At 35.1% G+C, this 27,260-nt stretch overlaps 1 protein-coding gene across 2 annotated transcripts; it reads left to right on the top strand.

Annotated features, from left to right (window-relative positions):
- LOC105057168 (N-terminal acetyltransferase B complex auxiliary subunit NAA25) lies at positions 1-27,095 on the top strand. Of its 2 annotated transcripts, XM_010939660.4 has the most exons (19): positions 1-319; positions 4,256-4,412; positions 4,511-4,629; positions 4,752-4,826; positions 9,399-9,492; positions 9,605-9,723; positions 13,219-13,289; positions 13,648-13,798; positions 13,912-14,087; positions 15,092-15,294; positions 16,133-16,263; positions 19,025-19,101; positions 19,687-19,761; positions 19,900-20,092; positions 20,624-20,743; positions 21,039-21,177; positions 21,430-21,470; positions 25,436-25,702; positions 26,123-27,095. In XM_010939660.4, the coding sequence occupies exons 1-19, from the start codon at positions 173-175 to the stop codon at positions 26,813-26,815; spliced, it is 3,048 nt and encodes a 1,015-aa protein (XP_010937962.1). In that variant the 5' UTR covers positions 1-172; the 3' UTR covers positions 26,816-27,095. The 2 variants fall into 2 exon arrangements, with proteins under 2 accessions (XP_010937962.1, XP_029123963.1); XM_029268130.2 differs by lacking the exons at positions 1-319; positions 4,256-4,412 and having other exon boundaries at positions 4,521-4,629; positions 4,756-4,826.
- The last annotated feature ends 165 nt before the right edge of the window (positions 27,096-27,260 follow it).

Genomic DNA, 27,260 nt, shown 5'->3' with positions numbered 1-27,260 from the left:
AAAGCCCCCCCGCTCACACCCCGCCCCCACCTTGCTTCACCCTCACTCCTCTCCTTCCATATTCTTTTGAAAATCCGAGGGGCATTGAGAAATAGAGAAACCCGAGAAACCCTAGCTTTCTTTTTCCCGTTTTCCTCCAAAACTCGAGTCCCAAATCGGAAGCCCACCGGTCATGGCGTCCAGGTTTGGGCTCGCCGGAGGGATCCCGGAGCGGCGGGTCCGGTCGATATGGGACGCCGTCGACTCTCGGCAGTTCAAGACCGCGCACAAGCTCGCCGTCGGTCTCCTCGCCAAGTATCCTAACTCTCCTTATGCCCTTGTAAGTTTTTTCCATATCTGTAATAATTTTCCTTCTTTTTTTTTTTTTTTCCTCTTCTGAGCTCTTTCGGATTTCATCATCTTATTTCTCTTTCTTGATCCATTGTTTTTGGGCAAGCTTTCGTGATCCATTTCTTTGATGGTATAGAACTCAAGAAGTCGGTTCCAGAGTAGAAAGATTCGCATGTCTTAAAAAATATATCCCAAATGAGCAATCTTAACATCTTTTTAGTTCTTTGATCTTCATGGTGGCTTTTCGATTTTGTTCCGTGGAAACAGTTGTACCATTGAACGAGTAAAAAAGAAAGATCACATATTTTAAACAGTTGCAGTCTGTTGACACGTCAAAGAAAGAATGTTTCTTGAAAATAAATAAGTTTTTTTTTTTTACTGTCCAAATTCAAAAACCGATGTAATGACACAGCAGCGTTATGGTTTAAGGTACGCAATCACCAAGAATGCATGGAAAAAGAATAAATCTTGAATAATCTGTATATTTCTTGCAAAAAATCCTCATAATTACTTCCATAATTCACACACAAGCGTTATGTCAGTACATGCAAGATTCTTACTAACGTGAAAAAGGCATCTGCACTTTTTCTAGCTATAAAATTCCTTTCCAACATTTACATGGTATGTTCTTTAATTTGCAACTACATAGATATGTTTTGCGTTTATAAAAAAAAAAAGGAACAAGGACTGAACTAGAAGGATGAATAACTATCTTTGCTACTCTTGAATTGATGAGTCTATTCTGTTATACATCTGTCATATATTTCTGAGTCCTAGGAAGCAGTAACATGCAAATATGATCAATGAAAACTAGAATCATAAAAAAAGAAGATTATTTTATAGAAACAATAATTTGAATTTTTATTCTTGTCGTATTTGTATCATTCTTTTTTTTTTTTGGTAAAATTTGTGAAGATCGTATGCTTTATAAGAAATTGCAATGGTCCTAATTAGTCAACTTAATTAAGGAGTATTGTGCCCTTTTATACCAGTAAATGGATGGCTTGGTCCTTACCCAAACACATGTTCTGTGAAGGTTGAAGGACCTGCAATCAAAAAGGGGTTTTATTCGAATAACCTTTAAAATTGGATTACATAATTTACTCAGCATAGTTGACGTAAATTGGTTCCAGAGGTCAAACCTTGCAAGTCAAAAATGACCTTAGGGAGAAAGGTGATGTAGAAAGGTTTAGTAAGCATATGAAATAAGATAAGTTAGAATATGACCAAAAAAGTTACTTATTAATGCAATAAAGAAACGTACTAGAAGGGAATTTCTAAAAGAATTGTTTATTATCTATTACATTCAAAGTTATTTATCTGCGAATTGGAAGGTGAGGAAAGTTCTTTTGTTCAAGGCTTGAGCATGAAAAGGCTTATGATAAAACATTGGTAAATTTTTGTGGGTTCACACAAGAAGAATGTTTTATTACTTTGCAGGCATTGATTGATTCTTTTGTTGCATAATGAAATTGAAATGCTCAAGTTCTTTACCTTAATAAGTCGTTCATATAGAGGGATTTAATTTTGTGCATGTGAGGGCACGCAATGAGGCGGTATACCTTTTCTTTTACCCATGACCATGAGCATGATAAGATTTGTGAAGGCCACCGCAACTTCTGCACATGCCACCGCCTAGCCGGTGGCTTCTCCGCGGCACTGCTCTGCCTAGGAGAAGTCATCACTTACGATTTGCTATGCAGATCCCTTTGTTGTTTCTCAATGATGGTATAGCTAATCTGATTGAAATATGCTAGACATACTCTTTTTTTAGTAATTAGATAAACGTTGTTAAATTTTACTTTTTTGTCTTATATTTGTTTTTATTGCATTATTGCTTTCGAGTTGTTTTATTGATGTTTCTAAAGTAATTAAAATGAGCAAGCAAGGATTTAATGAGGGAGTTGATATGGTAGCTAAAAGGTTGGAAACTTGTGTGTCATATGCATGGGTCTTTCATTGGATCAATGGTCTTAAGTTTGTCAAGCTGGACAAGCCAGTGGCCTCTAGTTGTCAAAATCAAGAGTTAAAATATGAAGGCACACATGTGCTTGATTAAGGAATTGGCAATCATAGAGACATGAAATGGTAATGCATAAATAACAGAAAATTTATGATATTGGTTTTCATTGGTTTTCACAAAGGCAATCCTAATTGTGGTTTATTTAGTGGAATTTTGAATAGTATACCAAGGAGAAAAAAGCAAGTTTTAGTCAGCATGTTGTGATTGATAGGTAGATATTTTTAGCAACATTTTTTTAATCAAAATCAAGATTTGCATCTCGGTACGGGGCCCTATACCAGCGCCAACCTGTTACTATTTCGGTATGGGCCTAGTTTGGTGTACCTAGTGTTGGTGCACCCCCTATACTGCATAGTGATATTGAACCGGTATGGTACAGTATATCTTGTATTAGGTTCACCATCTCAGTATTGGATCCCGTATGGGTACCATTATATTATAGTGCCAGTACGCAGTTCGGTATGGCATAAGATAGTATACCGAGTGTCGGTACGGTATGAGACACCATACGGTATGGTACGATATGTTCTGTACCGGATAGTACATGTTGGTATTAATAAACCACGCCTTGTATTGGCCGGTTCAGTACAATACAGCAAACTTTGGTCAAAATTTGGATATATCTCACATTTTGTTATTTATTGTCACCATATCGACATGTGGTGCAGCTCTTATTGTATAGATGTCATGATATTACACATCACTGTGACCACTTCTTTGGGTAGCTGGAGATGCGCCTGATTTACTCCACTTAAATGGTCGTAGCTGAAAAGTGACGAATGATCTACTGAGGCAGCCTGTTGGTTATAATGCCTGATTTTGTTCAGGTTTAGTCAAGACTGAAAAAACTTAAAACCCCCAAATTGGGATATTATAGTTTTATTTAAAATATGATTTCAAAATTAAACCAGTAGAAAAGAAAGAAGCTATATATTATGACTTGTCCCATTCATAATGTCCTACCTTATGCTGTGTGGTATATTGATGTTCTTTTTTGTCTGTTTTTTCTTCCTTCAACTAAAGTAATATGCTATAGTCAGATTTTTTATTTGAGCTGAGCCAGCGTTACCATCAGCAAACACAGCCTGCCAGCAGCGTCACAGGTGTATGTAACCCAAGATGGGCTGTGCTATGATGTAGTAGATGCTCGCAGGTTCTGTAATAGCTGCATCGCAATGTTATTATTAATTTCTTTTTTCAGAAATTTTAGAGAAATCAATTTCTTCTAGGATGCCAACAAAAATATTTCTCAGTTGGTAATTTGTGAAACTAAAAGATCTTTGGCCAGGAATGCAGTGTTTTTTTTTCTTGTGAATGGGTTGTTAAGTGAACCTAGACCAGTTCTTTGGTTTAAAATCCTGAGATAATATTGCTTACATTTTCTGGAAGTTTCCATTTCTAGTCCATTATATGGTGATACTATGCTCAGGATTTAGTTATTTATGTTTCAACCGTTGTGTTATATGTCATTGCTGAAATAGGTATATCAACTTTTTAGGGTCGTCACCTTACGTGGAAAACTTATATGAATGGTAAGGGAGACATTACCTTTTGCAAAACATTTTTGTTTCCCACAACTTTCTTTATTGTCCTATTATGCCTTGAACTTCTCTTTTTAGATCCTTTTAATGTAATCTCAGTCATCCTTATTATGACCATCTGTAATCCTTGTAGCATTCTAGGATCATCTTTCATATTTTTTCCACTGCATCTCTTGTTTGAATTACTGTTAGATTTTGTGCGATGTCTTTCTGCATATATTTATGTATCTGTATATGTATGTATGCATGCATGTATGGATGCATGTGTTCTACTTTCTACCTGTTATGCATTTTTATTCCTCTGGTCAGCAATTGATTGTGAAATATCATTAAATCTGATTTGGAAATTTATTTCTGTTAGGCACTCAAGGCTCTTATTTTGGAGAAGATGGGGAAGCCTGATGAAGCACTGAGTGTTTGTTTAAATGCTAAGGAGCTGTTACATTTAGATAATGTGGTTCATGTTGATGATCTGACTCTCAGCACTTTACAGATTGTTTTCCAACGGCTTGATCGATGTCTGTCTACATTCTTATTTTCATTTAAATTCCATTATCTAGTTCTAGCGACTTATAATTTTGAACATCTTGAGTTTGGTGGGCACATATTCTTACAGTGGATCTGGCTACTTCTTGCTATGAGCATGCTTGTGGAAAATATCCAAACAACTTAGAAATGATGATGGGTCTTTTCAACTGTTATGTTCGTGAGTACTCATTTGTGAAACAACAACAGGTTTGATGATATCTGTGGCGTTTTGCTTCTTTGCTTGATCTTTGACTTTCTTTGTAATTGGTATTTGATGTCAGTAGTCTTATATGGCAGCATTTAACGCTTGTTTGTGGACTTTTTGGCAGACAGCCATTAAAATGTACAAAATTGTGGGTGAAGAAAGGTTTTTGCTCTGGGCAGTTTGCAGCATACAATTACAGGTTTTTCATGTTCACGTTATGTATTCCTTGCCCTTCTTCTTTTTTGTTCCATTTGCATCTGTTCTGTAGATTCAAGTGTATTGGTTTGTACTCATCAGTTCATTTTATGATTATGTTAATCACCATCTTATTAAAGCAGCATCCTATGATTAGTACCCTTTTGTAATATTTGTTGCCTCATGGGATTGAACAGGTTTCTGAGTTGCTATATTTTAGTTTAGTATACATCACTAGGTTTTAGTTTACTACATGCTGAATCCACCTTAGTTGTGGTTTGATAAAAAGCATCTTGGGTTTATAGCCCATGCCTGATATGGTACTTCTGCAATTTCTTCCAACATGAGCGGGGATCAGTCAGGTGAAATGATTGGGTGAAAGACTTTTTGCAATGGTTCACAAGAACTTGGTAAGTCAATCCTCGGTATTCAGATAACCGAAACAAAAAAAAAGGGGGTTTTTTTAATGCCTAAACAATTGCGACAATGGAACCTATGACTCATCTGATTTTTCAAACTTTTCTGTCATAGTAATTTTTTTCCTCTAAGCCTTTCCCACGCCAAAATATAATATTCATGGAATTATGCTTTTGCATGTCCAAGCAGACCCATATTTTTTTATTGAAGTTTTGGTGAATGTGCAGAGAAGTTTGGGTCAGATACCCAAATGGTTATGAAATTAGGTTATATTTTGGGAGTAATGGTTTTCTGCATTCTAATCTTAGACAGTTCTCAATCATGATTGATAACCTTGTTGGTCATATTAAATTAAATTTCCTGTGGTTGGTGAGCGGTGTCTTGGCAGTATTTAGCCCAGCAAAACCTATTTGAGCTGTTGATTCAGGGCCAGGGAGGGCTGGCCTACACTGCATGGGAGGAGCTGGGGAAAGGTTTAGATTGATGGGTCAAAGATGATTGCTTGCTGCCTAAACCTGTATATGGGGCAGCAGTGATGAAATTTTGAGATTAAAGGAAAATAGAAGGTCAAATTAACTTGTTGTAGGGTTTTTGTGATAGGAGGAGAGAGGAGGAAAAAGGTTTTAAAAGGTTCCATGCTAAAATGTGAGGGTGTGTAATTGATGTATAACTGAAATTCAGAAAACAGTTTATGCGGAATAAAAATGTTATAAGCAGAAACACAGATAACAGCAGAGGGAACTAGAGGAGGGGAAGACTAAAGAGATATAGGTGAGAACGAGATAGTTGAACCTGGCCTTGAATTTTAATTTCTTTCAGCTGATTTGCATATAATGCTTTGCCAGTTCTAATAGGTCCTCTTGTAACTTTCTGTCTTGTTTTTACAAGTAAACTAGAACTATAACCACGTAATAATCTCCAAAAAATTTTGTAGAATTTAAAAATTTGGAATCTCACAATATGCTATATGGAAAACACTTAAAATAACTAAAAGGAAAAATCTCCCAATGCTATGACAGCCCAATGTATATCTACGGTAGGAACCTTTCCCACTAATGCTACTTAAAATAACTCACTCTAAAATTCACCTAAAAGTTGCCCAAATAAAAGTTCCAAAAATATGAAAGGTTCTAGGTCAGCTAATTTTTATTCAGCATCAGCTATGATCACATGGTGATGGTCAGGGTATTATCATAACCCATTGAGGATTATGTTAAGGTTGTTTAGATGGTCAAAATTTACCGTTGAAAAATGTATAGAGTACTTTTAGGATTAAACCTTGAGGGTGATGATTAGGCATTATGAGATGAATTATTCAATGACATTGGCTTGCCCTAATGGTTGTTTGAAGTCGAGTAACATTACATTATCCCAGTTGGTGTGACTTCAGTCATCCTTAATGGTCACAAGCTCTTGCATAAGAATGAGAGACGGTCATCGAGCAGCTAGCATTGGTATATCCAATAATTTCCTGAGTCAGCAATGAAAGGCTATGACTTGATGTAAAACAGTTGTAAGGGTGTATGGTTGGTCACATGCTATACATACAGAAGTACATAATCATATTATGATGTTTTTGTTTTACCTTTAGCCACTTGGAGGACTCCTCTCTTTAGCTGGCTTTTAAAGGATTTTGTTCAAATCTCAACTTTAGCACCTTTTCTCCCTTAAAGATAGTGGTGCAGAGGAAAGTGATGAGCGTGAAAGGCGAAAAGGTATTCAACGACATGAAGGGTTTTCTAAATAATAGTTTTCCCAGGTTTCCTCTTCACTAACCCTGAAGACCTGAGTTTGCTTCTTTTGCATATCCCATGCATCTGACATGGTATTCAGTTGTGGATGCATGTCATGGCGGCTTTTTGAAGTTGGATTTTTGTCCATGTCATGGTAGGTGAAGTGCTATGATTTGGTGAACATGCATGTGCTAGTCATGATGTCATATGTGTTCATCATGCACCTGATTTGTGTGGCTACCTTGTGATCAAGTATGCTGTTGTTGAAATGTGGATTTGTTGCTAAGGACAAGCATTATCCTAAGCGCTTACCATCAACTCATGTAAGATATGATAATTATAAGACACGCTTTTAGTGGAACTAGCTTAGATATCTTGTAACTGTGGATAGGTTTATAATGATCATGGGCTTGCTTGAGGCTTGTCAAACTAGTTTTAGGCTTCAAGGTGGGCTAAAAATTTTTAGGTATTATTCTGGGTAAATTTGCTATCATATCAATCCAAGTCTGGGAAGCTCTTCTCCTTTTCCTCCTTCCTTTCTCTGCTTTTGCTCTCTTTCTCTCTACATCCTTTCTTTTTCTTACCTCCCCTCTTTTTTTCCTTCTCCTTTTCTACTCCTTCCCTTGTCTCTTCTTCTTTTTTTCCTCATTCTGCATCAAAATGTTAGATCTTTTGTTCTTGAATTTAAAATTAGTTGGCTAATGTGAAACCTTATCAAAAAACAACATCAATCAAGGTTGTAAGGACCAGGGGATAACTAAATCGCGTGTATACTTGGAATGACTTCATATTTGTGATCATCTTCTATTTAAGAACTTGACCATCATTATTATTATTGGCAATTAATGTTGCTAAGTGTGGAAATAATAGCAGTTTTTTTGTAGATAGAGTGACTTTTATTTGTGAATGGCCAAGGTAGATTACAAGATGAAGCAAAATGTGATAAGAAAAGCAAAAACTTGACTTGTCATTTTTTATTCATTCCATTTCATTATAATCATGGCTTATATGTTCTAGTTTGTCATAGTCCAGCAGGGTTGCAGGTTTTTCTCTTGTATTTGCGACACATCAAGGCAGCAATTTGTAGAAGAATAAGAAAAATGAGAATAAGGAAAGATACGCCAAGCGCTTATACGAAAATATGTTTGGTTGTCAATTGTTTGAAGAAGCTGAATTTGGAATAAACTGTCCCCTATTTTTTTCGAAAATGCCAAATTACTCATGCTTTTATAATATATTTTATATAGTAATATTGATAATGTTTGAACAAGCTGAAATTGGAATAAACTGTCCCTTATTTTTTTCGAAAATGGCAAATTACCCATGCTTTTATAATATATTTTATATAGCGATATTGATATTTTTATCATAATATTAATAATTTGGATATAATATTAGTGTTAAAGTGTAATATCATATATCATAATTACCGTATTATAGCATTATAGTATATTATATTTGTCAAGAATATAGTAATATTATACCATCATAATTACCATATTAATATTTTAAATACTATGTTAATACTAAATAATAATGCTATAATATTATACGATGATGATATATTGTTTATTGTATCAATATGGTATTATATGATATTATAATATAATATTAGTATAAAAAAATTTTGGTAATTAATTTAAAATATTGAAGATAATATCATTACACAATAAAATAATATGCACTATAACATTATTCTTTAATAAAATATATGATCATATCTAAAATTATTATAATATAATTTTAAATGAAATACATAATAATTTTATAGTATTGTCTTAAATATTTTGCTACAAGTTATTCCATTAATAACATTAATAATTATTATAACATATTATGATATATTAAAATATTATGTATTTAAATTATGAGGATAACTCTATAATATTTTATTACAGTACTAAAAAAAATGTATTGCGCTAGTAATATTATATATTATACAATATATCATATTATATTTGTAAAATTTGTTTTCTATTATAATATTTATATAATATAATTTACAATATAAAATTAAATCTGGGGTATAATCTAAAGGGGTGAAATTTGCATAGGCAATATGCATTAGGTCTATTCTAAGATGGACATTGAATAACCTATGTCCGAAAAGTGAGCTTAAGATTGTCTGACTGGGCATAGCCTATTCCAGACCTATGCCCATTTTGCATTTGGTGTTAGACTGGCATAAGATACTATTCCAGATTTTATTTTTGACAAAATACCACCAAATGAATTTAACTTCCTTCGAGTTTGTCATTCCAACCATTCTGTTGTTGTCCTAGTGTAAGTGATGTGCATACTTGCTTTGCTGTTGACAAAGTCCATGCTTAGTCACTACATGCAACCTGTTAATTCCTTCTTGATGTACTTTCTAAGTCTAATGTCACAAATTTGGAGTGACCGAAATGATTCATTGCTTGTGGTAGGTATCATGCGGCAGTGGGGGTGAGAAACTATTATCATTAGCTGAGGCTTTACTCAAAAAGCACATAGCTTCACATAGTTTGCATGAACCAGAAGGTGGGCTGTTTCTCTTTCTCTTATTCTTTTATGCAAAAATCTTTTGAAGGTCTTTAATTTTTCTAGATGTGATGTTACTTTTATTGAGAGAACTTGTCAAATTCAATGCCAGCTCTTGTTATATATATCTCAATATTGGAACAACAAATGAAGTATGAAGCTGCGTTGGAAGTTCTTTCTGGTAATTTGGGCTCTCTTATAGGAATTGAGGAGGACAAGTTACGCATGCAGGTAGTTTTTGAATTCCATATCTCCTACTTTTATGTGGCAGTCTGGTTTATTTTATTCATTTATCCTCATTTTCTTCAACATTTATCAAATTGTTATTGACAAGTTGATTAAATCACTTGCATGTGAGGACACTCATCTTGTGTCACACAAATATCAAGTAATGAAGATTGTATAAGATCATTCTAAGTAAGCTATTTATCCTCCCATTCAGTTACTTCTTTTGAGCATGAATTAGCTTCTTGATGCAACATGAAGAATAATGATGAGTTGGTAAGGGATTCTGTAGTTAAGTGCATCTGTTTCAGTCGTAGTTTCCTGTGTGTCATTGCAAAAGTTGTTAATTTGAGTCCATGTGCATGCACAAGGACACCCACTAAAATTTTTGTCTTGCATAAATGATGTTTGAGAAATAATATCTGAGTAAGCTGCATAAAAATAGTTTTGCATGCATTTATTTTTGAAACCTGCTCTCAAGATTACTGATGACAGTGCTGAGACACCATCTTACTGGCTAGAATCTCACCATAACCCAGTAGGTGGTTTGAAAAGTAAGATACATCATTGGACAAGGTGCATAATCCCACGCATAGTGTTGCTGTAAATCTGCAAGAAAATAAGCAAAAGTAACAAACTGATCCAACTTCCAAGTGAGATGAAAATCAAGTTTTTAGGAGTTAACTTTCTTTCAAGGGATGAATGATATACTTTTTCCCAGCTGGTCACCCTGCACTTATTTGTGACAGTAGTGAGACAATAGCAGCTCTATGACATTTAAAAGTGATTTCATATTGATTGTGCTATCAAATGCTCTCTATTAAATTCCAACAATGTTGACAAGTGGGTCAGTTGTTGGCACTTGCACTAGTTACTTCGAGTTGGAATTTTTGATGCAAAAAGAGATGTGAATAGGCTTCTTCTTTTGCTCGTTCCTCTTATTCATCTTCTTCTTCTTCTCTTTCTCCTCCTCCTTCTCCTCCTCCTCCTCTTTTCTTCTTCTTCTTCTTGTTCTTCTTCTTCTGCTCCATTATTCTTCTCCTTCACCTTCTTTTCCTTCCTCATCTTCGTCTTTTTCTTCTTTGCCACTCTTCATCCTCCATCTTCTTCTTCTTCTTCTTCTTCTTCTTCTTCTTCTTCTTGTTTTTTTTTTTCATCTTCTCCTTCTACTTCTCCTCCTCCTGCTGCTCCTTCTACTTCTCCTCCTCCTTCGACTTCTGCTTCTCCTCCTCCTCCTTTCCTTCTTCTCGTTCTCCTTATTCTTTTGCTTCTGCTTTTTCTTCTTCTTGTTCTTCTGCTGCTGCTTCTTCTGTTTCTCCTCCTCCTCCTCTTTCTGCTCCTTCTACTCCTCCTCCTCCTTCGACTTCTGCTTCTTCTTCTCCTCCTTCTCATTTCCTTCTTCCTGTTCTCCTTATTCTTCTGCTTCTGCTTCTTCTTCTTCTTCTTCTTCTGCTTCTGCTTTTTCCACTTCTTCTGCTCCTTCTTCTTATTCTCCTCCTCCTCCTCCTCTTCCTTCTATTTTTTTTTTCCTTTTTGCTTCTTCTTCTTCTTCTTCTGCTGCTGCTTCTTCTGTTTCTTCTCCTTCTCCTCCTTCCCCTCCTTTTTCTTCTTCTTCTCCTCCCTTTTGTTCTCCTTCTTATTCTTAATCTTCTCTTTCTCATTCTTCTTCTTCTTCCACTCCTTCTTCTTTTTCTCCTTCCCCTTCATCCTTTTCTTCTTCACTTTTCTCCTTCATCATCATCATCACCATCATCATCTTCTTCTTCTTCTCTTTCTTCTTCAGTTTTCTTCTTCTGTTTCCTCTTGTTTTTCTACTCCTCCATTATTCTTCTCCTTCACCTTCTCCTTCTCCCTCTTCTTCTCCTTCCTCTTCTTTGTCTTTTTCTTCTTGTCACTCTTCTTCTCCTTCTCCATCTTCTTCTTTGTCTTCTTATTTTTCCTCCTCTTCTATTCCTTCTTCTTTTTCTTCTCCTCCTTCATCTTCTCCTCCTTCTTCTCCTCCATCTTCTCTTCCGCTTCTCCTTCTCCATCTCCTGCATCTTCTTTGTCTCCTTCTCCTTCTTCTTCTGCTCCTGTTTCTCCTTCTTCTTCATCTTCTCCTTCTCCTTTTTCTCTTCCTCCTCCTCCTCCTCCTCCTCGTCCTCCTCCTCCTCCTTCTTCTTCTTCTTCTTCTTCTTCTTCTTCTGCTTCTCCTTCTTCTTCTCCTACTTCTCTTCTGCTTCTCCTTCTTTTTCTTCTTCTTGTTCTCCTTATTCTTTTTCGTCTCCTTCTTCTTCCACTCTTTCTTCCTCTCCTTCTGCTCATTCTTCTTCTTCTTTTGCTCCTTCCTCTTCTTTGTCTTTTTCTGCTTCTTCACTCTTCTTCTCCTTCTCCATCTTTTCATCCTTCTCTTCCTCCTCCTCCTCCTTTATTCTCTTCTTCTTCTTTATCCTCTTCCACTTCCTCTTCTTCTTCTATTTTATCTCCTCCTGCTCCTCTTCCTCCTCCTCCTCCTCCTCCTTCTTTGGCTGTCCATTTTCTCAATTCCCACCACTCTCCATTTTCTCAGTTCCCTTCCATTAGTTGTAACCTCTTTTTCCTCCCCATCTTCTCTCTTCCTATTGCTCTTGAGTTTCTCAATTCCCACCAATCTCCATTTTCTTCTTCTTCTTTGGCTCTCCATATTTCTAAATTCCCACCACTCTCCATTTTCTAAATTCTTACCACTCTTCATTTTCCACCTCTCCATCCTCTTAATTCCCATTGCTCTCCATTTTCTTCTCCTCCTCCTCCTCACCGATCAATTGTAGCTAAAATCTCTCTTTGGTTATTTGTTTACTTCCTCTTCTTCTCCTCCTCCTCAATTCCCATTGCCCTCCATTTTTTCAATTCCCACCAATCAATTGTAGCTAAAATCTCTCTTTGGTTATTTGTTTACATTGCCAATATATACTAAACAATTCATAAATTCAACCAAGTTCTTCTTCTTCTTCTTCTTCTAGATGGCTCTCCATTTTCTTGATTCTCACTGGCATGTGTAGCTAAACTGTCTCTTTGGTTATTTGTGTATATGCTGACATATGCTCAACAATTCATAAATTCAACCAAATTCTCTGCTAGTTGTTGAAGTGCTAGCCGCCGCCTTCTTCTAGATGGTTCTCCATTTTCTCAATTCCCACTGATCAGTTGTAGCTAAACTCTCTTTTTTTGTAATTTGTGTATATGCCGATATATGCTAAACAATTCATAAATTAAATGAAGTTCTCTGCTAGTTGTTGAAGTCATAGCCTATGACTTCAAAATTATTTTTTTGTGTGACTTCTAGGGGACAGGGTAGACTTCTTGCCCAATTTCTCAATTCCCACCAATCAGTTATAGCTAAAAAGTCTATTTGGTTATTTGTGTATATGCCGATATATGCTAAACTATTCATAAATCCAACCAAGTTCTCTGCTGGTTGTTGAAGTGCTGCCCTACAACTTTAATATTTATCTTATTTTTTGTTTGACTTCAAGTGGACAGGGTAGACTTCTTGCTCGTGCATGTAACTATGCTGCTGCTGCTGAGATCTTCCAGAAAGTCCTACAGTCATGGTATGTCTGACATTGCAAATTCATCTTTGATAATAATATTATTTTAATTCTTTCTCTAGAAAAGCTACAGATATTTTAGGATTTAAAAGTCTAGATATTTGATCATTTCTTCAATCATGCAAGTTGTGATATTTTCTTTAAATTTTCTACAGCAGAAAAAAGTCTGATGGAAGTTAGTTGAAGTTCATTTCTGTTTGCTGGGAAAAGCATAGTTGTCTTTTTCTTTGCTAAAATGTTCACAACTTACTGCTTTCAAGAAGTAATGCGTTACTCTTAATGTAGGTTCCTTTTATAGTTTGCATCATTTAGACTGCCATTCCTTTATTCTATCTGTGATGGTCCTCTTTTGGCTGGGCAGTCCTGATGATTGGGAGTCCTTCCTCCATTATTTTGGTTGTTTGCTTGAGGAGGATATGAACTGGTCCAGTGCTAGCTCTACTGATCAAATATGTTCATCACGTTCTGTTGATTTTCCAGCCAGCAAGGCAAATCATTTGACTGTGGAAGTGGTACCTTAGTTACTGAAAAAGACTATGTTTTCTTTATTATCATGTTCCCCTGAATATATTATGATTTCTTTTCTTCAGATGGAGATTTATTTGTGAAAAATATACCTCTGCAGTTTGATTCACGCATATCAAGTGCATTGTCATTTGTATGGAAGTTACAATTGGACATCCAGAATGATTGCATTAGAGGTCCTTACTTGGCAAGTATTGAAATTGAAAGACAGCGCCGTCTGGGTGGAAAAGCTGATGATGGCAAATTTATGGAGGCTTTGCTTAACTATTTTCACAGGTTTGTCCTGATACTTGTTTAAATTGGATACAGAACATGGGCAAAGTGTTTTTTCTGATTATTGTAAACATCTTGATATATTCATGAATCTATCACTTGAACAAGTGACTGTCCCAACTACTCCGAAGTTGATGGAGATGATGTTGAGTTGTCCTCTGAAATGTAAAATTCTTGGATTATAGAGTAATGAGGTTATTGTATGATGTGTTGCTCCTATTTTTTGTTGGTGTTTGCTTGCTTTTTCATGTGCTGATTTATAAATATAATAAGAAATTTACTTTTTTGTTTGGGTTCTTCTGCATATTTCTTATCTATAGTGCTTTCAAAAAATTGGTTCTTTTAAAGTGAGAAAAAGATCTGTTTTGTTACCATTCATTTCTACTATGCATTAATCTTTGCCAAGGAAGTCTTTTCAAAAGCTTACATTGTAATGACATACTTGTGCGATTTTTTTGGGAAAAATAAACAATTGCTGCTTTCAGGCTATCCTTTCAACTGTGGGGTTGCTTTATGGATTTAGAGTCCCACTGTACCCTTAGAAACTCATGGAACAGGTTGTGTCATATTGTCTGCCTGGTTTTCTTTGATGTTATGTCTGATGATCCTATTCAAATAGAGCAAATCTATCATTGTGATATGGTAATTAACTTGACTAGTTTATGACTGAACCATTTCTGTATGTCCCTTTTAATGTGTGGATCCTGTTCTGATTGTTTGACCATTTCAATTATGTGTACTTCGCTTCCTATCAACCTGACTCAACCATCAACTCGTAATTCAGGCTCTGGTCCTGCTATCCCATTGCATTTTAGTTATTTATATGAAGATGGTCTCTGTATTTTTAATTTAAAGATCAACAATAGTCATTGTTGGAGTGCCTATAACTTTGTCGTCTGATTAGCTGGCTGAATGATACAAATTCTATTCTATTAGTGCTTTAACTTCAGCTGACTATCAAAAGATTCAAAACATATCTTCATGGCCTTTTTATCTGGGACATGCAGGTTCAGTCACTTGTCTTGCTTTACTTCTGATGTGGAAATGTTCATCTGCATCTTATCTGAAACTGAGAAAGCCGAGTTATTGGAGAAGTTTGTGAAAATATTGGAAACTTCATCAACATCACCGATCAAAGCACTGGGTCAGGCTATAACAGTTTTTAAGATTCAAGAACTTTTCGGTGTCATGTTTAAATTCCCTATCACAGGTATGTTACTGTGTTGCTCAATAAGTGTGCTGGTATATTACTTTGCAAAATAAAGCAACAAACTCTATACTTTAGTCAACTGTCATTTAGTGTGCCCTATCCTTGGAAGTCTCTATCTAGCTTGTTATAATGCAAGAATCTAGAGATGTCATGTTGTGGCTTACTCTTCTAGAACTTGTAATCATCTTGTAATGGTTATGCTTTTCTTAATTGTGCAAATGCTTAATTTTCACTTCAATGGGGAATTCAATTGTCGGTAGATTTAATATATAATTAATTATGGTTGGAATTGGTAACTGAATTTATATGCTTAAGTTGCCAAAGAACTTGAGAATGTTTTATCAGCTATACAATGTGCACGAACTACTGAGCATGACAAGCATACAATGATTACATTGATTAATGCTGCTCCCAACTAAGATCGGTTCATGTAATTATTGAATTTTGTCACAGTTTAAGTTGATTACTGTTTATCTCTCTAACTCCAAATTAACTCAATTGACAAGTTAATGTTGTTCTTAGTTGGTTCAGTTGTGGATGGTAGGTTAGATTGTTGCATAATGTATTTCTGAGTCATTTTTCTTATCCTAGTTGAATGTACTAGCTGATTCCGTCAATTTTTACATTCTGCAATTTTAGGTTCTTGTGGGATGTTGATCTTCTTTTGCCATTTCTAAAGACAGCTTATTATCATAGATTTTGAGTTCCCCCTCCAGATATTGGGCTGCATTGTAGTGCCAGTCCATTACTTTAGTGGATATGTACACCACAGCTAATTATATCATTGGGTTAACTAGTTTGATTTCTCTATATTAATTTGCTTTGCTGTCTTGCTCAGAACTTGAAGGTACTGCTAAAAGAATGGTGGAGATGTACTGCAAAAACCTCATACTTTCAAGGGACTTGGATCTTCAGGAAAACATGCACGGAGAAGAACTTTTATCTATGGCAAGCAATGTTCTTGTACTGGTATTAGTTCAATCACAGACAGAATCTGTGTTTCTTAATTAGTTGTTCTATTAACATTAAAATGCTGCACTTATTGTTTTAAGACTAGATAAAGACTGGGATTTTGTTGCTCAAGTTCATCTGAGATGATTAGTTATAATCAGTTATTTAATAAAATAACTACGAACTGGTACCGTCAGTTCATTTTGGTGTTAGCCAACTTGTGTGCTATTCACATATTATTCTTGAATTAGCAATTTGAGTATTATTCTTGAATTAGCCAAATGTTTTTTTATTTTAATCCCATCTCTCTTGAATTGTACAGAAAAACTTGTCTTTTTTGACAAAATTAAAAATGCACATTATTTGGATGGATGGATGCCAGGACTTCAAATCATTCTTCTCAATTGGGAAGAGTTGTTACTTCTTCCTTAAGAAGATTATCTCCTCTTTTTAGTGTTTTTTTTTTTTTATATCAGTTTATAAAGGAAACTTGGTACAGCACACACAAGTGACTGTCAGTGAATTCTATGACCTGTTTTTTTTCTTGTCTCTTAGTTTTAGAGGAAGTGACAGTTTGCCTTAAAGCTTGGGTGCCATGCCTATATTTTTTCATCTCTGTCTTATTGGGATTTAGTGGTGTTTGTGTGGGCGGCAGGTAGGGAGCATGGCCTTTACCCCCTTTTCTCTCTATCGTTAATGTTTGGATTTCACAATATTAATCATACTAATTTTGGTGGTATATCTGAATTACTTTATAAATTGATAAACAATGTCACTGAAAAATCCTAAAAGAAAAATCAAAGTACTAGAAGTTTTAAAAACCCATTGTAACTAATGTTGGTGGATGTAAATAGAACATTCTAGTCTATGATCACACTATGGTGGACTTATAAGTCTTCATTTAAGGCCTCAAAGTACTGTACAGTAGAATAACTTTTTAGTTGATGTACTAGAGAGAGTGATTTTCCCAGATAATATAGGATGAGGATTAAAATGCTAGTGGTATGTCCTGTGGGACATTTGGACTAGGGCAGTCCCAAGTATTGGGAGTGGACCATCCCACTATTATTCCAACGTCTCGTTTGGCACATCTTGGGACATCACCATCCCAAGTGTGACTGAATCATTCCTACAGTGAGAAAACTGCTTAAGGCATGAAAAAAATGGCTAAAACAGTTAAGAATGATGGTCCAAATTAAGATGATCTCTTTAGGAAATGCTGTTAGCTAATGGTGGAAAATATTTAAAATGGCAGTCATCATTGTTAAATCATTGATTCAAGTAGCAATTATGTACGTGCAAACAGATGGAAAATGCTTTCCTGCTTTAAAGACTAAATTTATGCAGCAATTCTAAAAGTCCAATAATGATTTAGCAATACGCTATCAGGCAAGACACCTGTTAGGAAAGACAATTGCTGAATTATTGAATTTTGACCAGTATACATTGTTCCTTGGCAATTGAAAGATAATCACAATTTAAAGATTCAAGGATTGAGGGTTTTAGAGTCCTGATGAGCTTCTCAACTTATGTTAAGCTTGATGTGGTCATAGAATTATTAAATGACTGAATGTTATCATTTGAGTACTGATTAATTTGTGATTTGCATAGGCAAAATGTGCTTGAGTTTTTTTGCTATTTGGTTTAAATAGACAATGCTCGATGAGCAATGCATGCTCTTGGTATCATGCAGCTAATTAATCTCTTGGGGCTAATGCTTATAATTTATAATCCCCCCCAACGCGCCCTCCCCCCCCCCCCACCAACAACAACACACACACACACACACAAAAAAAAAAAAAAAGAACATATGATAGTGATAATGGAGTGGCATATATTGGTATGAGCTTTCCATTGCACAATAATCATAAGCAATGACCAAAGAATCCATCGGCAATAAATTTTTTTTTTTAAAGAAAAATACCATCATATTTACTGGTGCAATTTATATATTCATTCTATATATCATGATATTTTCAATAGGCTATTCAAAATTAACTGTATATTCATTATATATGATTTGTCTGTTTATCATTGCATTTTCCTACTATATGCCATATATTTCTGTTGAGGACTTGATTAATGCGAGCTATAGAGTGATCTAGTAGCTGTATTGCCTCTCATTGATGTTTAGCTTAAGATTTTTTTTTTTTATAATTTCTTTTTCATGGTTTAAAATTGTGATTTCATCTATGTTGCATATCACTAGAATTTTGATAATTAGATGCTGTATAACATATAACTTCATATGCCTTTTCTTCTGTTCATCTGTTAATCATTTAATTGTATATGATATGGTTGTTTAGTCCAAATATGTGGTCTGGGCTATTGACTTGACATTCTCTCTAATATTGCAATTGTTGAGTGCTGGTAGTACCTTTCCAGCTTTATGAGGGATAACAGTATCAGCCTGCAATGATGTTAACCTTATCATACAGTTGAGAAAAGAGAAAATATTGGTTTCTCTATGAATTGTTGAATTCTTCTGCCATGGATTATTCTTTTTCAACAAATAATACTTCTTCTTCATCATAGTCATCATCAGGGTCATCGTCATTGTCACTGATATGTCTAGGACCTTTATTCTAGTTAGTGTGAATTATTATCTTTAGTGGAAGTTGCTAATTTGCTATTATTCTTTTATCAGTTTCTTCTGTAATTTTGTACAGTTCCTAGCTTCCTTGTTTTTTCACCTTCATATCTCACTTATGCTTTTGTATTAAGATACTATTAAATGTCTTACGCAATGAACTCATCTCAGTTTGGTTAATTCATACAGCTGTTCTGGCGAACAAGGAAGTTGGGATATTTGCTGGAAGCAACTATGGTTTTGGAATTTGGCCTGAACATCCGAAGGTAAATCTGGTTCTTCCAAAAAAAAAAAAAAAATAAAATAAAATAAAAAAAATATATATATATATATATATATATATATATATATATATATATATCTTCAATTTAATTACTCAAATCCACTGACATCTTTTATTCAAGTGTTCTGTCTGATGTCCATCAGACATGAAAGTTGTGCTACCAATTGTGTTTTCTGTCATAATTATGCGTAGCTCAAATAGTGTGGATTTCCTACCATCCTTTCCTTTCAGCGAGACATCTAGTATTTCTGCTGTACAAAGTGTTCTGTGACATTTCTTGATAGGAATGCTAGATTATTTTACTGTTAGAATCTCGAGTTCCTCACTCAGGAGCGAGTTTGTGTGATGGGCTTTCTAGATTGGGAGTTTGCAAACATCGAAATTGGAGATGATTAACTATATTTCTTGTATTACTTGTTTATGATGATGATTTATCTTTATATAATGTTCCTTTTATCTAGGTTTGATTTCTGAGAGGTGATAGATATATGACAGATTCTTATTTGTTCATTCCCTTGAGCTTCCTGAATACTGAATATAATCCGGTTTATCTGGTCATGTTCAACAGATATGTGTGGCAGTACAAGATACCTTTGATGCATTTATATTCTTACATGGGGGCTCTTTCATCAGCATATGAGTGGTAAATTTAGCATATAGTTGATCTACTGGTTCTGATATTTATTCATTGTAACAAGTTGCTTTCCTCATTTGAGTAGTAGTGATATCACTATATCTCAGTGTTTCTTATTTCTTGTCTGAGGTTATTTTTCTTATGCAGGTATGTTACTCTTGATGTAAAAAATATTTTACTGGAGACGGGCTCCCACCACATCTTGCCCTATATGTTGAAATCACCAAATTGGCTGGAAACCGGCAATCTTATGAAAGAGTATCTGAAGTTTATGGATGATCATTTGAGAGAAGTTGCCGATCTTACCTTTCTTGCCTATCGCCATCGTAATTATTCAAAAGTATGAAAATTTACCTATACCATGCATCTTTAGATCCTTACTGTGCCATCTGAAACATGATATATTCACCAGAGTTTTCTAACATAATAGTGATGCCTGCAATTTTAAGGTACAATGGATGCTACAGTTGTTTATTTTTTACCATAATCGGCAGACAAGATCAGGGGCCTATAAAGCTAATAGGCATGAAACTGTGAATACTTTTCATGGCAATGCTTATATCATATGATTTACACCCTGGCTAACAGAACCTTTTAAATAATTTTACAGTTTTTCTAGAAAAATGTAATTTGAGTTTTTTTTTTTAAAAATCCTCTGCTGATTGTTTGCAGTTTTTCTATCAGATATACATGTTAATGAGTAAATGTTTATACTCAGTGGCCAAGTAATAAATATTTATAGAGCTCATCATCTATCTGCTGCTGGGAAACTAATGATGCTCCTGGACAATATCTAAGACCTATCTTTTCTCAACATGTGAAGCCTAGATGTGTTTGATGTTCATGGCATGTTATTCATTTGTCTGTTCAGGTAATTGAATTTGTTCAGTTCAAAGAACGCTCGCAACATTCATATCAGCTTTCGATGGTGAGACTTGAAGCTTTGATCCTACAATTGAAGGAAAAAGCAGATAATATTGAGGAAATACAGGTGAATGCTTTTCATCTTTTTGTTCTTTTCTTCTATATTGATTTTGTTAAGTTTTTGAATAAAATGAACCAAGGTTTGCCATCACGGTACCGAACCCCATACCAATTCCACCCTGGTACATTGTCACTATGCCTGGTATGGGGGTTGGCTCAGTGTATTGATATTAGGTATGCTTTCTGTACCATGTACTGGTTCAGTACCAGCATGGTACTGTATGTTTGGTACAAATCAGTACCAACCAGCATGGCATACCATGAAATGAACTAATGAGTTCATTCATTCCTTTTATCTGCAGGGCATTCTTGAGAATGCAAACTATGGTATTCAATTGCTTGAGCTGTCAAATGAAGATAAACTGAAATCCTTGACATTCAATGAAGATCTTCAGGCACGGCCTTGGTGGTCTCCTACTCCTGAAATAAATTACCTTTCAGGTTAGGCATGCCACTCGTCCTTTAATGGCATTTGCTCTATCAAGTATTGCATTTCTCATTTCCTTGAATTTGCATCCAACTTGCTGATTTTCTTCATGAGAATGATACAAATTCAATAAGTCACATGCATGTGCATGTGTGTGCACATGCTTTTATGTATGAACATGTGCTCATGTGCTTGTTATGTTGGGTCAGAGATGGAGTTATGTGCTTGTTACTGGATTTCTTAGGTGCTTAATTTTCATTTTACAGAGCCATTTGAAGAAGGATCTGCATGCCTCAGAGAGAAATTGGTATGCTTTTTAATGCTAGTTTTTCAATTTTTTGTTCCAGATGCTGTTATATATAAAAGTTTTAAAAATATATTCTGTTGCATGCTTTTATAAATATCGATTGTGTTTTACATATTACACAAAGCTTGATCTATCTGTCTAGGTGTACTGAACTCTTATGTACAGATCATTGATCTTCCCTGCCATGTCCTTTAATTATCAATAGTAATTTTGAATATTTTTGCTGCTGTTATTGCTATTTTTTGATGGAAATCTTTGTCCATATTTGATCTCCCAACATTTTGTTGAACAAAGATATACTTTGTGTTCTTGCAACTGGCAAGATTATGTTTAGAATGTTGTAATTATTACCTCTGAATCTCTAATTGCTAACAAAAGTGGCTTCCTTTGATTATAGCAATGGATATGTATCCAAAATCTTGGCATTTTTTTGACCATTTCTAAAATCCAATATGAAAAACAGAAGCTGTAGGAAATACTAATATAACATATCCAAGCTAATTTGTTGTTTTATTCAGTCAATGGAAATAGCATGCTTATAACGGCCACCATTATTGGTCTCATGAGATCTCACAGTCACAATAATATTATAACAACCCAGTATCCTAACTTAAATCTTTTAAGATTTTTTTTCTCTGATTTTAAAACCTATGGAAACTTAGGGCATAGGTGCTAGTTTTTACTAAACTCATCAAAATCTCTCTGATTTTTTTCCTTTTCTAGATGTGACGGAAACTTGGATATAGAGATCAGCAGATTGGGATTTTTAATCAACTAAACTATGTTGTACATGTCCTCTTGCCATCTCAATTTTCAAATCTCAACCTAGCACCCAATGTTCGTATTATCACCTCTCCCTCTAAAAGAATTTCATTTCACCTATGCTTGTGGCTTGCGTTAGATTTTGCTTATAGTCTGCATTGAGCTTTCGCAAGTTCTTTAATGGAAGTCACTCACTTTATCAAGAGAAGAAAAGAATTTCTCCAACTACAAAATTTTTCAAAAAAGCTTAATATGAATTTTGGAATATGCAACCATGCTCATTGTGTTAGCATGCATCCGCTCGGGATCAGTTGTCAGCTACCAGGCATAAAAAAAGTAAGGAGAATTGATTTTTATGCCTAATATCTGAGAATTGATTTTTTTTTTTTTAAAAAAGCTGAAAATTGATTAGCAGCATCATTCCATTATCGCCTAATCATTGTTTTTTCATAGTTTTTTTCAAAAATTTCTATTTCTTCAATTTAAAGTCATAAAATAGATAAAAATATCTTCTTTTTTGTTCAAAAAAAATAACAACAATTATTTTCAGCAGTGGCCTTTTATTGATCGTTGCAACAACATTATAGTTTCTTCTAGAAAATAACTTGACATCTCCCATTCCACATGATGCAGGTGTATTACTTTGTTGCTTAGAATTATTTTAGTCAAGTTTATGATTATAAAAAGAAGAGAAAGATGGATAGTATCGGTTTCTGCAACTTGATTCTTAAGTCATTGACTGTACTGGATGGTTTTCAGCCACTCAAAACTTACTAATTCATTTTTTTTTTATCCCCTCATTTGCTGAAGTCAAACAAGATCATCACAATTGTAGGTTCAGTTCTTCAGATTTGGATATACACCACTACCTCTCTCTCTCTTAATATACACACACGCATGCACATCCACACCCATACACCCACCACCTGAAATATCCTAGAAAATAATCCTTTCATAATTGGAACTGGCAAAAAAAATACACGAAAACCTCTCTCTTCCCATATCCGTCTCATTTTTTCCCTTTTTTGAGCTGAATTTCCGAGACACTCAAAAGTCAAAACAGGAGACTAATTTTACCACTTGATTTGCTATCTTTATTGAGTCTTAGGAATTTTTTGCTCAAGTCTTTAGGGAATGGGCTTTTACTTATTTCTTATTTTCTTACAGTTTTTCTATTAAGTTTTGGTTATTGTAATAGGCAATCTTTGAGTCCTAATATGAGCAGGACTATAATGTAAAGGTCCTACTTTGAGTCTAGGTGGAATTAGACATTAGGATTGTGATTTGGGAACATCAATGGTCTTTTACGTGGGATCCATTGATTTACCATCTTATGGGAAGTCTTTGGTAATCTTTCATTAGATAAATGAATAGATTTAATGCGATAGAGTTTTTGGTTGCTTAGGAGTTCCATTTTTGAGGCAAATTATGTAAGTTAAGGTCCTAGGTCCATTATAGGTAAGTTGGGAGTTCTTTTGTGATTAGGAAACATTGTTCTAGGGTTTTCCGCATGTCTACAAAGATTGTTTGATGAGTGATGATTTATGTTTTTTTTTTTTTTTGGATTTATTGAATGAAGTAGATCTTTTCTGGAGTTTTTACCCTCTACTTTTGTCTCTTTCTCTCTATACTTCTCCGCTATTCAATTCCTTCCCTTTTTCTCTACTTCTACTGTTGTCTAAAATAACCACACAACTCTAGCAAAAACTTCCAGAAAGAAACTTTAAAATAAGTACTATTGACTATTCTCTTGGTATTTTACTGGCCGTATTACAAGACCGGCTGAACTGAATGTTTATTTACAAATTTGAGGATCCTGAGTCTTTCAAGCAACAAGTAGCTGCAATGGCACTGGTGGATTTAAGTCCTTGCTATTTGTGCATCCTACATTTATATGAATTTTCATGGGTCTGGAGGTCCTAATTGAGTTATTTGTGCATGTAGCATTAATTAATATGATGAGAATGAAGGTGATTATTGAAATGGGATTGAGTGGTTTGCTAGATATCATCTTGAAGCTTAAATGAAACAGAATAGAACCATGGAATGATGCTGATGCCTGATCAAAGTTGCCGACCACAAGATATCAGTAAAAAGTGATTATAGTTCTTTTGTTTCAGAATGGGAAAGATAGGGATGATATCTTAGAAGCTTTAAACATAATGAATCCATCTCTGAGGCTTTTTCGATATGGTGTGTGATGTGCACATTGATGAGAGTTAGTAGAAGCATATAAGAACATAATAATAAGTTTGAAAGTCGGGAAGAGGATCATTTTACATGGATCAGTGTCCACAATGACAGTGTTGTTATAGAAAGGAAAAGCAGTTTGGATGAACTCACAAATGAGTCGATAGGAAATAAAGAATTGTATTAAAGGATAAGGTTGGTATGGATCGATTAAAATCATTGCATAATTTGCAGCCACAGGAATGCCAGATGTACTTGGCTTTGTTGGTTAAAGCAGCTGTGTAATTCATTCCCCTAACATGTGTTTTTCATCTACAGAGCTGTGGAGATTCAGCATCAGTATTGTTTTTTTTTTTGCATAGAGATCTTAGTAGGCTTATGTATGGAGAGGTGCTTGTATCATTTGGAAGGGTCAGGAATGAGAGTGGCATCAAGAGCCAAATGGAAGTTGATATAGAATTTCAGAAAGCATAGTTTGACTGAGTATTTTGGCCTCAATAGGATGCATAAATGCTAATTAGAAAGCAAACTACAGGGACCAACTTCCACCCTTTAACAGAATCATAAACTTGAGAAAAACAATGTGGAATAATTGAGAAAATGATGGGGAAAACAAGTCTGTACAGAAATGCTTAAAATGTGTTGTTTTTTCAGGTTTTTCATGTAGTCTTTCAGAAGCTGAATTCCTTCTACATACACGTGAAGTGGTTAGCGGATAAGTTGACACATGGGTGCACACTAAACACATTGTGATACTAAGAAAAATATGACAAGTAAAATAAAAGTAACGATGATAATCACAATGATGATGTATGAAAATATAATGGTTTTCCTCTCAAAAAAAGAAATTGGCTTTAATTTTGCTCACATATTTTTATTGTTGATTATCCATAAATATGCTTCAACAATTAGTTCTGTTGTCAACCATACCATTGTTTGCTGTGAATAAACTGTGTTGTTCAAGTTTTTATTTCTTTCCAGGTCATTAATGTTTTTAAAGTTTCTGTGTCCAGGATCAGCACAAAGTGGGTGAGAAGGAACAGATTGCAAGAAAACATATTGAGACAAAATCCCTTATTCCTCGATTAGTTTATCTGTCAATCCAGGCCTCTACTTTTTCTCTAAAGGAAAATCTTGAGCCTAATGGTTCTGTCTCTGATGTGAAAGTCATCCTTGAAATGAAGTGTCTGCTAGAGAGATATGCAAGGAGCATTGGTCTTCCTTTCGATGATGCAGTAGATGTGATTCTTGGGATAGCAAAGGGCCAAAAGTCCTTCAAGGTATTTAGCATGTACTCGAATTACTTTTAGCTTTCACAAGGATTTCTCTTAGATTGATCATACCCTTGGTAAAATTGTATGGAATAGAAAGATAAGTCGTGTCTTAAATGGTCAAGATGTCCACTATTCATAATTATTAGTTATTGTGCTTTAGAATCTACTAGATTTACTCACTTATTGCATCATGGCGGGTTATTGGATGGATCAGGTGCATTGTTGGGTGAAGGCATACAGTTTATTTTTTTCATCTTTTGCTTTTAAGCATGGATGGATGGTTGGATTCACACACACACGCACGCACATTTATTTATTTGATATATCTGTTAGATGGCATGCTTTATTATTCCTTTATGAATTTTATCTGTGGAGTGCCTGAGGTTGGTTATAGTGAACTGTTAAATTGAGTTGCAATTGTGACAGGATCTCGATTCAGACATCATCAGCTGGATAAACTTTGCCATTTTTGTCAATGCGTGGAATTTGTGCTCCCATCACCCTGGGCTTGTCAGTGAGGATGGATGTGGTCTAACATCATGGCACGTTGTAAATTTCTTGGTTAAGACTTGCACTGCTGAGGTCCTGATGCAGGCACAACCAATACTAACAAATCCTGGCGGTAGTCTTCCTGTTCTGGTACAATTGGTTACTGAATCCTTTTCTTGGCATGTTCTAGTCATCCAGTCCTGTCTAAAATCAATGCTTCCATCGGGAAAGAAGAAAAAGAAAGGTGGTGCAGTGGATCAGATGAACTCGCCACACTTGCAGGCTATACATGATTCAATTCAATGTTTAAGTAATGCGATACGAGGAATCCAAAAATGTGTAGGTGATCAAATCAATAAGCCCGAGGATCAAAATTTGGATATTCTATTGTCTCTAGTGCAAATGGAGGACTGTGATGAGGGGCCAGGATATGTGCACCAGGCTTTAGCAGAGAGTGCATCCGCAAACAGTTCTGAACTTGGTGACAGGATATCTGGAGCTCTACAATCATGGAATTCTGCTAGTGGACTGAGAAAAATAATAGCGGCCCAAAATAAATTGCTATCACACTTTCATAGGATATGTGGTTCAAAGTTGAAGCTGCTGGAGTCATTGAAACGGTCAACATAGGGAAGAGAATCATGGCGGGACCCTCATGCGGCTCCATCAGAATTTTCCGCATATTTTCAGTTTTATTCTGGTGTTTGGTTGGAGAAGTTCCTGCTGAACGGCTGTTGGTCGTGACCTCCATGCTCTGTACCTTCACAGTGAGAATTTTGATTTCATTATTTTTTCATATGTTTTCGCTGAGTGGGAAACCTCCCAGTGGTAAGGAATGAGGTCTGTGTACAATGAATAAACCATAAATCTCGGGTTTCAATATAAGAACTTGCGGACAGCATCTCTCTAATGCTGTGTGTATCTGTTGCATTTCCTGGAAGGTGTGGCTTTGTGGATGTAAACTAGTTGCAGCTTGGTCAATCTTTGCCTCATCAGTATCCAGATGCTGGTGATTAGATTTGAAATTTTAATTGTTTGTGTATTGTGTATAAGTATTGAACTCTAAATTATTCAA

This window comes from Elaeis guineensis, chromosome 14 (genome assembly GCF_000442705.2).
Source record: "Elaeis guineensis isolate ETL-2024a chromosome 14, EG11, whole genome shotgun sequence".
In the NCBI taxonomy this organism is placed as follows: domain Eukaryota; kingdom Viridiplantae; phylum Streptophyta; class Magnoliopsida; order Arecales; family Arecaceae; genus Elaeis; species Elaeis guineensis.
This window is presented reverse-complemented; position numbering and strand designations above follow the sequence as displayed.

What these genes read in the sequence shown, in the direction of transcription:
- LOC105057168 (XM_010939660.4), top strand. Translation starts at nt 173, where the DNA reads ATGGCGTCCAGGTTTGGGCTCGCCGGAGGGATCCCGGAGCGGCGGGTC. An exon ending in TTTGCAGCATACAATTACAG is followed by an intron (nt 4,827 to 9,398) that starts GTTTTTCATGTT and finishes TGCTTGTGGTAG; the next exon opens with GTATCATGCGGCAGTGGGGG. An exon ending in TAGTTTGCATGAACCAGAAG is followed by an intron (nt 9,493 to 9,604) that starts GTGGGCTGTTTC and finishes ATTCAATGCCAG; the next exon opens with CTCTTGTTATATATATCTCA.